The 16,835-nt window shown below is 40.1% G+C and overlaps 1 protein-coding gene across 6 annotated transcripts in view; it reads right to left on the bottom strand.

The window, feature by feature from the left end:
• The window catches only part of TBC1D22A (TBC1 domain family member 22A), a 409,891-nt gene that overhangs the window by 189,773 nt on the left and 203,283 nt on the right, over window positions 1-16,835 (bottom strand). For all 6 annotated transcript variants that reach the window (XM_044995243.1, XM_044995223.1, XM_044995230.1 and 3 more), the window contains exon 10: window positions 13,183-13,258. In XM_044995243.1, coding sequence (XP_044851178.1) covers window positions 13,183-13,258 — 76 coding nt within the window. The remainder of the gene's footprint in view (window positions 1-13,182; window positions 13,259-16,835) is intronic.

Raw genomic sequence — 16,835 nt, 5'->3', positions numbered from 1 at the left:
AATCTCTTTATCACGAAAGCGCAACTTACAAATATACTTTTTTTTTTTGCTATATAACGGACTCAAAAACAATGTAAAACTTTAGAGCCTACAAGTCCACTCAGTCCTACTTCTTAATAAATCGCTAAGACAAACAAGTTTATTTACATTTATGGGAAATAATGGTGTCCAATTCTTATTTATGTCACCTGAAACTGAGAACAGGCATTCGCACAGCACTTTTGTAGCCGGCACTGCAAGGTATTTATGTGCCGGATATGTTAAACATTCATATGCCCCTTCATGCTTCAGTCACCATTCCAGAGGACATGATCACTAAAAAATGTATTATTTAAATTTTGACTCAACTCCTTGGCGGAGAATAGTATGTCTCCTGCTCAGTTTTAGACCCATTCTGCCATGCATTTTCAAATTATAGCAGTCTCAGATGATGACCCAGCATATGTTGTTCATTTTAAGAACTCTTTTACTCCAGATTTGACAAAACGCAAAGAAGGTACAAATGTCAGATTTCTAAAAATAGCTACAGCACTCGACCCAAGGTTTAAGAAACTGAAGTGCCTTCCAAAATCTGAGAGGGATGAGGTGTGGAGCATGCTTTCAAATGTCTTAAAAGAACACCACCCTGATGCAGAAAATACAGAAACTGAACCACCAAAAAAGAAAATCATCCTTCTGCTGGTGGCATCTGACTCAGATGATGGAAGTGAACATGCGTTGGTCTGCATTGCTTTGGATCGTTATTGAGCAAAACCCATCATCAGCATGGACGCATGTCTTGTGGAATGGTGGTTGAAGAGAAAGGGACATATGAATCTTTAGTGCATCTGGCATGTAAATATCTTGCAAACTGTGCCATGTGAATGTCTGTTCTCACTTTCAGGTAACACTGTAAACAAGAAGCAGGCAGCATTATTTCCTACAAAAGTAAACAAATTTGTTTGTCTGAGTGACTCGTTGAACAAGTAGCAGCACTGAATGGACTTGTAGGCTGTAAAGTTTTACATTGTTTTATTTCTGAATGCACTTTTTTTGTACATAATTCTACATTCGTAAGCTCAACTTTCATGATAAAGAGTTACAATACTTATATAAGGTGAAATGAAAAATTACAATTTCTTTTGTTTTTTACAGCACAAATGTTTGTAATAAAAATAAATATAAAGTGAGCACTCTACACTTTGTGTTCTGTGTTGTAACTGAAATCAATATATTTTAAAATGTACAAAACATCAAAAAATATTTAAATGGTATTCTATTATTGTTTAACAGTGTGATTAATCGCAATCATTTTTTTAATCACTTGACAGCCCTATTAAGAAGGATTTTCTCATTGTTAGTAGTACTACCTAATTGCACCAACCAGCTATAAATTAGGATCAGCGTCCCACTGTGTCAGGCATTGTACAAATAATGAGATAGTCCATGACTTCCACAGCTTACATTCAAAAGACAAGATTCAGCTATTGGCATAACAAATGATTAGAGGGAGAGATAGAGTGAAGAAAAGGTAGTGAAACAAACGAGAGTTTAAGACAAAGATGAACATTCTTTGAATAAAAATATTAATGTATGAAAAACAGATGTATAATAATAATAATTAATAATAATGAGCCAGCTGTATTCAACTGTAAGCTCTTTCATGCAAAGACCATGTCTCTCTATGTTTGTACAACTGATTTTATCTTAACAGAAGTAGTAGACAAACAAGTGAATGAATCATAGAATCAGACTTTAAGGTCAGAAGGGACAATTATGATCATCTAGTCTGACCTCCTGCACAATGCAGGCCACAGAATCTCACCCACCCACTCCTGTATCAAACCTATGTCTGAGCCATTGAAGTCCTCAACTCATGGTTTAAAGACTTCCAAGTGCAGAGAATCTTCCAGCAAGTGATCCGTGCCCCACACTGCAGAGGAAGGCAAAAAACTCGCAGGGCTTCTGCCAATCTGCCCTGGAGGAAAATTCCTTCCTGACTCCAAATATGGCGATCAGCTAAACCCTGAGCATGTGGACAAGACTCACGCGCCAGACACCCAGCAAAGAATTCTTTGTAGTAACTCAGATCCCACCCCATCTAACATCCCATCACAAGCCACTGGGCATATTTACCACTAGTAGTCAAAGACGAATTAATTGCCAAAATTAGGCTATCCCATTATACCATCCCCTCCATAAACTTATCAAGCTTAGTCTTGAAGCCAGGTATGTCTTTTGCCCCCACTATTCCCCTTGGAAGGCTGTTCCAGAACTTAACTCCTCTGATGGTTAGAAACCTTCGTCTAATTTCAAGTCTAAACTTCCTGATGGCAAGTTTATATCCATTTGTTCTTGTGTCCACATTGGTACTGAGCTTAAATAATTCCTCTCCCTCCCTGGTATTTATTCCTCTGATATATTTATAGAGAGGAATCACTTCTCCCCTCAGCCTTCTTTTGGTTAGGCTAAACAAGCCAAGCTCTTTGAGTCTCCTTTCATATGACACATTTTCCATTTCTCAGATCATCCCAGTAGCCCTTCTCTGAACCTGTTCGTTTGAATTCATCCTTCTTAAACATGGGTGACCAGATCTGCACACAGTATTCCAGATGAGGTCTCACCAGTGCCTTGTATAACTGTATGAATTAATTAGATGGAGCAATTATTCTATAACTTCAAATTTTCTGTCTCCTATAAAAATATTACATTAATTAAATTCATAAGATCTTCCTTAATCACGATTCATTAGAAGCTCTGATTATTTTAACTCAGAGAATTTTTCTTAGATGAATGAAGAAGCTTGGCTGTTTAAAGTCTGATGCAATGTTCTGCAGTACACACAAGGACAGTTATTTTAAGAGAGGAGTTGTGATCCATGAGAGTGGGTTAATGAAGGTTGCTTGAGTCGCTAATGTAATGCATTCACACTCAAGGGCAAATATAACTTTTCATACGCTGGTAATCCATTATGACTAGCAAGCAGTCTGCACAAATTTCATCTACACAAGTAGCTACTTATTTTGTTATGGTTCTCCCCTCCATTACTCATTTAGTGAGCACCAAAATCAATGATGTTAGCAAGAACATGCACAAAAGTTCTGTTAGCAAAATATAGTTATAGAATATAATTTTCCCTCCACAAATTCAATTTGTAGTTATGGTATTTTTGTTACCATTGCATTTTGTGTATTCTACCAGATTATAAAAAAGTAAGCACTCAACTTTGTGCATCAACTACTCTACTATTCAGTCTAATTTGTTATTTACCTACAGCATGGTAAGGGAAGTCTGCTGCTGTATCTCATAGGGTATGTTTGAAATGAAGACACTCCTCTGGAATTCTGAAATGGCACAAGGTACTGCCAACCAATCTTAACTGGGCAGTGAATTTCCCTTGTTTTTTTCAGGTAGTATTGGGGTTGCGGGGTGGAGGGAGAAGAGCACCTGTGTGAGGCAGGAATAAGGGGTCTTCCTGGGAATACTTGATTACCACTCAGCTCTTCCCCCTGGCTCCTGCATGTTTCTAGCATGGCTAGAGAGGCCAGGGGGAGGAAGGAAGCTGGTAACCAGGTTGTAAAGAGCCAATCTACAAGCTGGAGGCAATAAGAGGGAGCACAAAGAGAGAAGCCCTAGGACTCACCCAACAAAGAAAGTAACAGAACGCCACTAGCCATCACCCACAGCCCCCAACTAAAACCTCTCCAGCACATCATCAAGGATGTGCAACCTATCCTGAAGGATGATCCTTTACTCTCACATACCTTGTGAGACCGGCCAGTCCTCGCTTACAGACAGCCCCCCGCACCCCTACTTGAAGCAAATACTTACCAGCAACTACACACTATACAACAAAAACACTAACCCAGGAACCAAACCCTGCAACAAACCGTGGTGTCAACTCTGTCCACATATCTATTCAAGGGACACCATCATAGGAACTAGCCATATCAGCCACACCATCAGGGGTTTATTCACCTGCACATCTACCAATGTGATATATGCCATCATGTGCCAGCAATGCCCCTCTGCCATGTACACTGGCCAAACCAGACAGTCTCTACACAAAAGAATAAATGGACACAAATCTGACATGAGTAATTATAACATTCAAAAACCAGTAGGAGAACACTTCAATCTCCCTGGTCACTCAATAACAGACTTAAAAATGGCAATTCTTCAACAACAAAAAAGCTTCAAAAACAAACTCCAATGTGAAACTGCAGAACTGGAATTAATTTGCAAACTGGACACCATCAAATTAGGCCTGAATAAAGACTAGGAGTGGATGGGATGTTACAAAAACTAAATTCCCCATACTAATTTCCCCCTACTGTTACTCACACCTTCTTGTCAACTGTTCGAAATGGACCATCCTCATTACCACTACAAAAGTGATTTTTCCTTCCTTGGTATTCTACTGTTAATTAAAATTTCTCATTAGACTGACCCCCCACTTGGTACGGCAACTCCCATCTTTTCATGTACTATGTATATATACATACTTGCTACTGTATTTTCCACTCCATGCATCTGATGAAGTGGGTTCTAGCCCACAAAAGCTGATGCCCAAATAAATTTGTTAATCTCTAAGGTGCCACAAGGACTCCTCGTTGTTTTTGCTGATACAGACTAACACGGCTACCACTCTGAAACCTATTCCATTTTGGTTTAAGGGGAAGGGGCTATGCACAGTCCTCTGCAGGATAGGAAGACTACAGATGTGTGAATTGCCCCATTGAGTTTGATGGCATGTTCTCAGCTAACTGAGAACAGCCCCTGGATATGAATTCAGCCTGCCAGTAATTTAGAGGTGTGAAATGCCACTTTCATCTTAATGTGTTCTCCCCCTTCTTCCAAAGCCAACCCCAGTTCCTGTTATTGGGCACCAAATTATTGGTGCTCAATGGGCAATCAGTTTTCAAGATAACCTCTCTATGTACGTTGATTTCAGTGCAAACTGAATATTAAAATCAGCTTCTTATTTGGAAGTTTTATCTGAGGAACTTCTTTAACTCACCATTGCATGGATGAGACCTAGTAATTTTCAAGGTATCTGATTATATTTGTGGATTTTGGAGAATTTAGTGACAAAGGGAGAAAAAAAATGAAATGGAAAATGCAAAACAAAAACCTGTTATAAACCCAAAGCAAAAAAAAAGGATACTGTTATTAAACATTTATATTATGGGTCCATTGTGTTAGGTGCTCTACAGACAAAGTCAATGATACTCCCTACATCAAAGAGCTTGCAATACAAAAATTAAAGCTTTTTTATGTTCATTCGTTTCCATATTTTATTGCACTTTCCTGGCAGAAGACTATGTAGGAGTTTAAACATAGGCCTAGAAACATAACTTTAAGTACACGGATTTTTAAAACACTGACCAACATATATACACACACACATACGTATACACACATACTAGGGTGACCAGATGTCCCGATTTTATAGGGACAGTCCCGATTTTTGGGTCTTTTTCTTATACAGGCTCCTATTACCCCCCACCCCCTGTCCCGATTTTTTACATTTGCTGTCTGGTCACCCTAACACATACATACACATATATATACACACACACACACACACACACGAACAACTAAACAGGATTAAAAAAAAATTAAGCCAAACAACATATATTCCACCTGTACCTTATGTTTTAGGAGATATTTTTCTATTTAAGAATTTTATGCTCAGTCATTTCCATCTCTACTAACCAGAACCTTACTTGAACACGATTCTTCCAACTAGTTCTCTTGACTCACCCCATCAGAATGTAAGTTTGTATAGATACAAACTGAACATAACAAACAGACTGAGTTGGAGGAGTGCTCACACAAATCAACCACCACAGTAACCCTTTCCATTTATATTTCCTGCCACGCTTCCCAGTTGTTTTCATAAAGCTTATCTCCTTTTCATCATCAAATAGGAGTCAAGTAACTTCCTTCAAAGCTGACACTAATGCAGCTTTGTGAATCAGCCAGGGAAAAATGATAAGAAAACAACAGGACTGTAGTACACAAGTCAGGCAGTTTCACATACATAGGTTTGGATCCTCTTTTGCTGCTGGAATCTGTCCAACTGGAGGCACAGCATGGATTTTTAATGATTGATGCTTTAAAATGTTTTGTACATGATCTACAGTACTCTGTATTGTATTACTAATGATTCTTCAGAGATGCAGGGGGGGGGGAGAGTTAATATCTATTATTGGGCCAACTTCTGATGGTGAAAGAGAAGCTTTTGAGCTAAATAAAGCCGGCTACAACTACACCACAAATAATCATTCTTCATGTATTCTGAACCACAGATCCATTACATCTTGATGCCTAGACTTTGCTACCCAACTGATGTTCTGATATTTAAAGAATTTTTTAAAAATATATTCATATGCTGCCTGTGTATTTCCTTGTATTTTAAGACACGCAGCACTTTATGCTGTTCAAATATAGGGGTTTTTTACCCCATTGAAAATAATGAGTTTGTTTTGGTGCTGAATTTAAAGAAAGTAAATTTTAGAGTTTAACTATGCAGAGTGCATACAGTTAACCAGGTTAATTTAAGATGTTAGAACCTACCAATGTACACAACGTTTTTTCAGATGACAGTATGAAAAAATTGAAAATGACACTCATGTTTCTTAGGCCCTAAAATTTACTTACCTTGGAAGTTCTACTATAGAGAAAATTTTCCCTTTGGGGTTGTAGTCCGTCACACACACACACACACACACACACACACACTCTCTCTCTCTCTCTCTCTCTCTCTCTCTCTCTCTCACACACACACACACACTTTTTAAAATCAGAACAATAATTTAGTTACAGTAAGACTCAAAGTAAACAAAATGGTGTTGGTGCACTATTGGTAGAGTTTGTGTATATACCCGGACTTGTTCACTGATTGTTACACAATTTAAATAAAACATATATTGAAGAAAGGACAAATGTAAAACAGGCTTATTCGGAAACAAGAAGATAATCTGAGACAATTGTAAATGTGATTTATATTGTGAGCTGGGTTAGTTTAACAATATCTTGTTAGGGAAAAGAATGGTTATTTACACAACAGTAAATGTGGTGTAACCAGTCAGCTCTTTGTTCTTGGGGAAACAGGGCACAGTATCCAGCCTGTCTGACTCATGAAGGACACCCCGTCCCCCAGCCTCTGCTTGAACCAAAACCGATCAGAAGAATGATTTACAAAAAGCAATGAAAAGGCAGTGGGAGACTCACCTAAACCCCTCTGGACAAGGGTCACAGGATTAAGGAAACTCCCCTAGCCTCAATTCCATTGGAGATGGGACAGAGAGGCATCTCTATTAGCATATAAAATGGAGAACAGAGATTCCAAGGAAAGAACTGCACTGAACTCTGGGACCAGAAAAGCCAGGAAGCACTGCATGATGGGGGATCTCTACTCCAGATGTTAATGAACCCACGCCTGCACTCACCCAGCTCAGTAGTTATCTGACCAATTCTAGTAATAAATCCTTTATTGGTATCCAAAATACTGAAGCTGCCTAATTGCATTGCGAGCTCCCTCGAAGGAACACACCCATAGCTAGGAATGATCAGTTCCTATTTTCTAACCTGAAGAAAACAGCTGTGGTATACTCCCTTGAGCCATCAGTTTACCCATGAACAAATCCAGTGTTCTCCCTTGATCCATTGTTGTTTCCCTACAAAAAACCCTACCCACACTCAAGTAAGTGTTCTGATGCCTGGATCCAAAATCTGCATCAATTCCATTGGGACTTCATCTCTTCTCCTGACTGATTGTGCTGGGGGCTCTGCCTGTCTCCAGCATTCTGGACCCTCAGGTACCACCACCACCTGGGAACCCCAACCGGTTCAAGCTTCACGGAGTGGTGAGAACCCAACTCTCTCTCCTTTTTTATTTTTCCTACTCTAGATATAGCTTTCTAACCCTGACTTCTGTGATTATAGTTTTCTAAACCTGACTTTTATAATCAAATTTAAGCTACATTTAATATTGCAACTGTTTAGTTTGTTTGGCTCTCCTTGTATGGTTATTACCTGGCAATAAATAACTTTTATGGTTAAGCTGGTTGCTTCCCTCCCTCCCTCCGTTTTGTGTTTTTGGCTTCCCCATTTGCTCTGCAGCAACACTTCTCTTACCTAAGCTAAAGATTCCTGTAGCACCCAAAAATCCTGTGGGGTTTGCTCATCAAGTGGGTTACTACCAGAACTGTAACGTGAAAGCGGGGACCAGGATGTGCTGAACATAGGAAGGAGGCAGCTTGGAAATGCTGCTCAACCCAGCCTGCTGAGTCCAGGGGTAAATAATGGTGGCAGCTTGGGAGTGTTGATTGGCCTGGTCTGCTCACACGTGTTCTGTTAATGTGTGTGTTCATCTGATTCTGGGGCTGGAAGAACCCAGCCCTAGGGAACCTAGGTCCTGCACGATAGCTCCATTGGGAAGGAACTTGCAGAAGGGAGAAGTAGAACTCCATATGAAAACACAAGTGACATAAGCAGTACATTGATAGAATTACAGAACACCTCCCTCCTCCCCGAAGAATAACGCTAATAAATGAGCGTACCCCAAAGTAACAGGCAAATCTGGTATCAGTGGTTCTTCAAGATGTGTTATCCACATCCAAGTAAATTCCATTTCTGATGCACATGCACATAAGATCAGATTCTTTTGAAAAGAAGTGTCCGCAGGATCCATGTATGTCCTCTAGCACCATGTAGAGAAGGTCATAAAGGGTGGGGCAGCTGCAATCAACTTTCAGTTCTTTCACCAAAACAGTATCCAGGTGATATGGGGAAGGAGGACAGATCAGGTTCTGTACATCAGAACTTGAAGAACCACCGTTACTATAGAATAAATAACCATTCTTTCTTCTCCAAGTGATTGTCCACATGTCTTACACTTCTAGGACTTCACAAGCAGTGAACTCATGTCCAAGAGGTGGGTGTTCTGCATGTACTGAAACAGGGACGGCAAGACAGCTTTGCCAAAGGAGCATCAGCTCTTGAGAAACCACTGAATAGTGTTGTGTAAAGGTGTGAACTGAACTCCAGGTAGCTGCTCTACAAATCTCTGAGATTAGAATGCCTCTTACTGAAGTTGCAGACGCTGCTTGAGTTCTGATGGAGCAAGCTCTGCTCTGTGTAGATAGGTAGGTCCAAATGCGCTACATCATACTGCAGTCTAATGCAGTCTAAAACCCATTTAGACAGTGTGTGGAGACAGGCTCACCATTCATCCTGTAAGAGGAGGCCAGGAAAATCATGGTGAATTCCCAAATAGTAGAAGAGCGTTCTCGGTACATCTAAATTGTGGAGCCTAGTTTCTTGTAGACTAGCATGATGTTTAGGGAAGATAACTGCTGGGTAAATCACTTGATTTAGATGAAAATCTGACACTATGTAAGAACTTCAAGTGAAGTCTTAATGTCCCCTTGTTCTTCTGGTAAAACTGTATATGATGGTCCTTCAATGGGACCTATGGCCTCTTAGATCTCTCCTATTCTTCTGGATGAGATGGTAACACCTAAGAAGGTAGTCTTCACAGACAGGTGATACAAAGAGGTTGCCACAGGTTCAAAGAGGAATCTCATTAATGCCGATCTCCCTTCTGGGATTTCAATGGATTGTTAAGTGTCTTTGACTGATGGAAAGACGCGAATAGGACCTTTGAGGAACTTACCAACTAATGGGTGAAAAGACTTTGAGACCCTCTATGGAAGGAAGAGCAGAAAGAGCTGCCAAATGGACTCATATGGAGATAATTCAGATCCCCAAATGTTTCAGGACTAGAATTAAATCTAGAATCATTGCCATTGGGATCTCTTCAGATAATAGATGCTTCTGCATTGTCCAAATAGTGAAAATTCATTATTTTTTTGCATAGATCAGAATCTACATGGGGGTTTAGCATGCTTTAATTTATGCAAATTGGCTTCACATCTTTAACTGATTTGCCCTGTGTAGACACTGCCTAATACTCCTTGTTGGAATGCTCAGTCCCTGTTCAGGAAGTTGTATTTAGCCAGGAACTCGGTAGTTTGAAAAGCACATTTGTAAGCTGGTTGAGGAATAAGCCTTATGGTCAAGAGGTCTAACCCTTTGGGGTACTTATGCAATGGTGTCATTTTGGGTGGTCCCTGTTGTTTAGACCACTTGTAGACAGCTGCAACCACTATGGATTCCAATGTTGTGTAATTATAGAAATGTATAAACCCCTTCAAGGGGACTTGGTAGCAACTATTCATCTTCAAAGTGGGTATCACTGATGCTGGGGTTTGCCATAGGTCCCTTTCTGGATCCAGCAAGATTTCATTTATTTACATTGGCAACCTACGAGGGACTGAAGGAACTGCACCAGATCTTGCAGGAGCTCATCTGGCTGGGTTGAAACAATTGGAGTAAGAGCCTTATTAGGTAAAGATGACAATATCATTAATGTGATAGGGTGGACATCTGTCTCTGGCAGATCTTCTTGCTCTAAATCCTGGTTCTGATACTAAAAAGTATGGTGGACCAGTTGCCTTTCATGAGGTGGTCTAAGAGGTGATGAAAACCTGTCTTTAGAGTCAAGAGCAGCCAATGAAGTCTTTCTATTGAGTTGCATCCCCCAAGAGGCCTGGAACAGCCACAATTACATCAGATAAGAATACAGTAGGTCCTGGAGGATGCCAAGAAGGGGCTCACAGCTAGGTTCTCAGTATCTCATCCTATGTCATCTGACTCCCTGTCAGAGCAGCTTGGCTTATAGTGAGGAGAGTGCAGTAAGTATGTGGGAAACATCTCTCCATTTTGCTTAGAGAAATCCCTCTTCCATACATGGAGCCACTCTTGGGAGTTCTACAAGGTTCTAGAATATTCTGTGCAGGAACTGAGGTAGCCAACCCAAATGTCATTGGGGCTTTTTTTAGTGGCAACAGCAAGCTTGTGAGGACAGTTACTTTCAAGTCACTCAATACTGTGAATCTCATCAGAACAGAGAAAGTCAGTTTCACAGGCATACCCTGCACATTAATGGGCAGCATGGTATATGCTGAAGATGACAGGACAAAGCACTCTTTTGTTAGTGCCGGGTGCTTCAGTTCTGAGTGCTTTGGTGCCAGGCAGGGAGCTTGGATGACCATGCCAAGTGTTTCAGTGCGAGTACTTTGATACTAGTTGAGGCATTCACCAGCTCATGAAATGGCACCAAGGCCATCTGATAACCCAATCTCTGCATTTACCTGCCTCCTCGCCAGCACAAAGTAGACTGGGGAGATCTGTCTCTCCAATCACCCTGTGACCCATTCTGTTTTCTCTCTGTCTCCTTGGAACACTGTCAAGGAGGGTAGGGAGGCTCTTGCCAATTCCACAATGAATGGATGGGACTTTCTTGAGGAGGACTGAAGTCTGGAGCTGGGCATGGACCCAAGGATTACCAAAGCAGTTAGTGACAGTTTGGAAGTCATCTTCTCAATCGGCTGGGAGGATGCCTTCATGGACCTTGCCACGAGGAAAAGTTTTTAGGAGTGATTCCCCCTTTGAGCATTCAAGCGGTGTATGTGCCCCACCTGGACAGAAGCAGCACTTCAAGTCTCCATCATTAATAAGAATAGCTGCCTTGCAAAAGGGACAGGATTTAAATCTGGGAGATTTTGACTCTGCCAGGTCCAGGGGCTGTGGATAGAGCACCTCCTATCTAAAAGATTTCTTCCTTTTTATTGCATGCCAACAAGCTTAAAAACTATATTAATCTAACTATACTAAAAATCACATCTACAACACTAGATAAATAAAAGCAAATTGCATAGTGCAAAGATATAGGCCCTGCCGAAGAAGTACCACAGGCAGTAAGAAAGAACTGAAAGGCAGCTGAGCCAATCCCCAATCTTTATGCCACTGGCTACGGAGGACTGTAGGGTATGCAGGATGCAGGCATGGCTCCAATGGACACTGGCATTCAAAAGATTCCAATTTCACAAGTGTGGAGCACACATGCATGAGAAGTGGAATACATATGGACAATCACTTGAAGAAGAAGAGACTGAAATTCTCACCTAAATCCACTAACATTTTGATAAATTAACTTGGTGTATTACCCAAAGTTTATTACATACATATATCTAATAGCTTGTACATTTTCACAGTCTCCTAAACAATTTATCTTTTTTAAGACTGGTTTTCATTCCCTCATTTTGTCAATATTAAAAATATTTTAACATCCACCTTTACTAATTTTATCATTAACCTTTATTTGTTATGACACTAATAAGGTAAACAGAGACAAATCCAGAATGTAAATATGTGCAAACAAGTTTAACAAGTTTAACACTGGTGCAGGAAAAGCTTACAATATGTATAATGAAAAAAAGAATTCATCTTTTCAAGAAGATTATTCAGTATTAAGCTATTTAAGAAATAACATTTCTTTTTCTCTCTCATCATTGATAGGGTAGTGTCACAAATATATGTTTAGTTCTGCTTGGCATCACTTTGTTAATGCTCTGTTAATTAATTTAACAAACTACCAGGAGAATATGTTTAGAATAGGCAAGGCATTATCTCTTGAATTCCATTTAATTAAACTCTGCTATACCAATACGACAGTCAGCATTTCATGAAGGGAATTATTTTAAGGATGAAGGTAGAAAATATTTCAAAGTTCCCTGCTAAAACATGAAAGCATAATCTAAAATTATCCCTGCAATATACTGTAATTTATCTATAATATTAAAGATGTTATTCCCAGAGTTAGTAATTAATTGGATTCCACAGAGAAATTATTCAGGCATTCTTGATAGCAAAACGATGCACAAAGGAACAAAACATAGTGCCGAAGGACAACCATAAACAACCACTGTGACTCTGCTGAATTACAACAATCATTGAGCTTAATGGGAAATAAATGCTGGCTGCCTTTTGTATGTGGCCATTACTCTGCTGCAAAGAGATTGCCATTGAATTTTGATTATATTGCCTTAATAAAAAGTAATGAAAGTGGCTCATGCTCTAGTGGCTTTCCTTTAAATGATACACAACAGTGATCTTGCAAAGGCCACTATGCCACAAGTTGATTGAGTATGACACCTTGCCTGAGAAAGGCTGTGTTACACTCTCATGGTAGATAACTGCACTGATATTGGCTAGACTACTCACAAGGCTTTTAACTAAAGACTTTCAGTGAAGCACCATTTAGAATCTAGGTTAGCTTTTAAGACTTACCATCGATCCGGCTAACAAGTTCTTCCAGCATTTTCACTTTCTTTTGAATCCCTGGCTGTGCAAAGGTGTAGTTATCCTAAGGAGGAAAATATCATATAAATAATACATAATAACAAAAATTATGAAGACTTTTCATTTGCTTATTTAAATCCACATATTTTTGTTTGATATAAAATATAAACTTTTCAGATGAGGATAATGGCATTTAAAAAAAATGAAAGTTCTGTTTCTATATATTTATTATTAATAATCAGTAATTAACCACATTTCATAGATGTAGTGGTGTTCTCCATGTCCAGTGGCATACCTTTCATTTTTGACTGCCTCACTAGTACTTCACTCGCTAATCCAGCCCCACTGGAATTTATGTTAATATTCTAAACCTCTAAGCAGATAACAAAAATCTGCCTTCTAAAGACTTCTATTATCTCGCCAAAACATTAAATTTTACCCCACAATTAGACTGGTCCGAGGTGCAGGAACTGCAAGAATTCAGCCCTAAACCAGTGACAGGATTAGAGTTTGATCTTCAAAAGCTTAGATGAATATCATCAGCTGGTAGAAATAATCATAATCCCACTTCAGTGGAGTTATAACAAACTACACTAGTTGAAGATTTACCCCCATGAGCGCAAAGTGACAGGCAAGCCCATCAACAGGAGGGGAGGGGAAGGGAGCAAAGGGGGCAATTGCCCAGGGGCCTGGGAGATTTAAAAGGGCCCAGGAGGTCCCAGCTGCTACCACCACTGGGGTGACGGCAGTAGCAGTGGTGGCAATGAGGAGCCTCGGGCCCTTTTAAAATCGCCCTGGTGGGCTGCGGGGCTCCTAGGCACACTGGGTGGTACTGGCGGTAGCGATGGCAGCTCGGCGGGCATGTGGAAGAACGTGCCCAGCAGCGCGGCCGGCAGCTCGCTGGGCATCAGACAGCGCAGGCGCAGCACTGCCCGAATGTCAAGCACTGTTCTAGGCGGCACATTGACTGTTCTGCCCTTGGAAGAGCTGTCCCTAGGATACAGCGAATCGGGCGACTGCTCTGGGCCCTGGGCTTTGGGGGCTGGCAAGATTGGCCAGTGCAGTCAGCCCCGGAAGTAACAGATTCGTCATTTCCACCCCAGGCCCCACACCGCCATGGGGACAGCCCTTGCTGTCAGCAGGCCTGGAATTGCTGTCAGCAGCCCTGGTCACAGGTAAAATTGTGAACTCAAATGCAACATGCAAATTTCACAATAGTGCAGATACAGATATTCAGTCTATGTGCAAATGACTGACCTGAAAGTATAACAATGGCAAATGGTCATGCAAATTATTGTAGTATTATAGATGTGAGTTCTGATGTATTGAGAGCAAATAGCTTGAAAGTCTATGTAGAGGGAATACCACACTTTGGTTATACCACAGAAGAAGAGATGAAACTCTCCCCTCCACACCCATGCTTGTCAATATTTTGTAAAGCAATGTTAGTTATGGGGGGAGGGATAGCTCAGTGGTTTGAGCATTGGCCTGCTAAACCCAGAGTTGTGAGTTCAATCCTTGAGGGGGCCGTTTAGGAATTTGAGGATTGGTCCTGCTTTGAGCAGGGGGTTGGACTAGATGATCTCTTGAGGTCCCGTTCCACCCTAATAATCTATGATTCTATTTGAATACATTGACGAATACCTAAATATTTAGAAGCATTCTTCATCTCGCAGCCACTGCACAGCAAGACTCATGATACTATGGCATGATTTTAAACATGGAGAGAGAATAAAAGAAACCCCAGTACCAACACACTTTTTTTTTTTTTTAAAGAATGCAAACATTTTAAAAATTGTTTTCCTATAAAACGAGGCATACACAAAATATCTAATGAGGTGATTTGGTGTAAAAGATATTTTGGAATATCTCACTTGTGACATGCCACTGGTGAGCTGTGTAGCCATCTCAAAATCATGCTAATAAAACCACCCTTGCTATTGGAATGTTAATCTTTCCATTCCTATGTTGATTTCAGCTGGGTAATCTTCAATTTGCATTAATACATTGTTGAACACTTAACAGTATTTATTTTAAAAAAATACTATTTTGACACATACACATTAATTTTTTCAATTACATTTATGGGGTTTATAAAAATTTAGAAAATGTAATTTAGATTTTTAAAATCTATAATGTCCTAAAACTGAACAAAAATATTAAAACATTGTTTGTGTTTAACAATCCTTATACAAGTTACAGTAGAACACATCAGAATATAGAAAGAAAGTGTACTAACTTGGGGATAATAGTGAACTGAAGAAAACCAATATGCAGTAAGTAAAGGCATTTTTTTCTAGTAATCTGGGTTTCATTTTGAGTAGACTCACTAAGGGCCTGATCCAAGTTCCATGGAAATATATGGGATTCTTTCTACCAACCTCAATGAGATTTGGATTAAGCCCAAGGACACTATATGAATCCGTTCATCAGTGTGCATTTTCCCAACTACCAGAAAAACAATCTGACAAAATCAGCATGATTAGTAGTCTCTGATCAGCAGAAATCAAGAACTGGACTAAAATGGATATTACAGATCATCTATATTGGCAGAGGTGTGTTGGAAAGTTTACCTAGTACCTGTTTAAAATATGTTGGATTATAGCCTATACTAGTCCTCAATTTTACAAATATTCAATCTAATTTGAAAAAGCAAATTCAAAAGTTCACAAGGGAAAATTACTTACAGGTACTGTAGTCTGTTGCCCACCCTAAAACAGTGAATTGAGGTCCCAACACTATTATGGTGCCACCAACCAGTAAAGGAGGTACAGATTTGTGAAGTCCCACTCTCACCCTGCAGATTACACTCGTCCATTAGAGATATTTCCAGATAATTAGTATGCAAAATAGTAAGAAAAATAATAAAACAGTACCAGCATAGGGGAGGATAGGATGGAAGAAGAGAGGGCTACAATGAACAGATAACCAGTCATTTTTCCTTGTCAGAGGATGGGAGGAGAGAGAGATATATGACAAGGGATAAAGGACCAGACAGAAGGTGTAGCCAGCAGTAATAGTGCTGCTAACCCCAGATGTTAAAAATCATAAATCAGACCCAAAAAATCATGAGCCCATCTTTAAAAAAATCTGACAAAATGCCTCTCATACAGCCCTCCTTTTCCCTTCTCGTTCTCCCTCTGACACCCTACATTACACTGCATCTGGCCTCCAACATTTCCCTGCATCCTGTCTGTAACCCACTTCCTCCATATTTCTTTGTAGGCTCCTCACTCTGCCTCCTCCATGCCCCCCCCCATTTATTTGCATGCCCACAGCAAGCCTTCTGCTCTCCACATTCCTCAAAGTTATTTGCCCTGTTCCCGAATATATTGCCATTCTCCGATACTCTCACAGTACCCACTCCTAGCACACCTACATTCTCTTTTCCCATGCTTGACTCTCAGCATCCCTCATGGCAGCCTGGTTTTCATCTCAGTGGAAATAGCAGGAGATGGCATCCATCTTTGTCTACTGGATGGCCTAAAAGCCAGAATCCCATAATTTAGGAAGAAGGGCATATTGGTTAACAAAAACAAGCTGGTTTAGAGGGGAAGTGAACACAGTGATTAAAAATGTAAAATATAATAGATGGAATAAAGGGGAAATTGATATTAATGAATATAAATAAGAAGCCAGGA

Source organism: Mauremys mutica, chromosome 1 (assembly GCF_020497125.1).
Source record: "Mauremys mutica isolate MM-2020 ecotype Southern chromosome 1, ASM2049712v1, whole genome shotgun sequence".
Taxonomy (NCBI): Eukaryota; Metazoa; Chordata; order Testudines; family Geoemydidae; genus Mauremys; species Mauremys mutica.
This window is presented reverse-complemented; position numbering and strand designations above follow the sequence as displayed.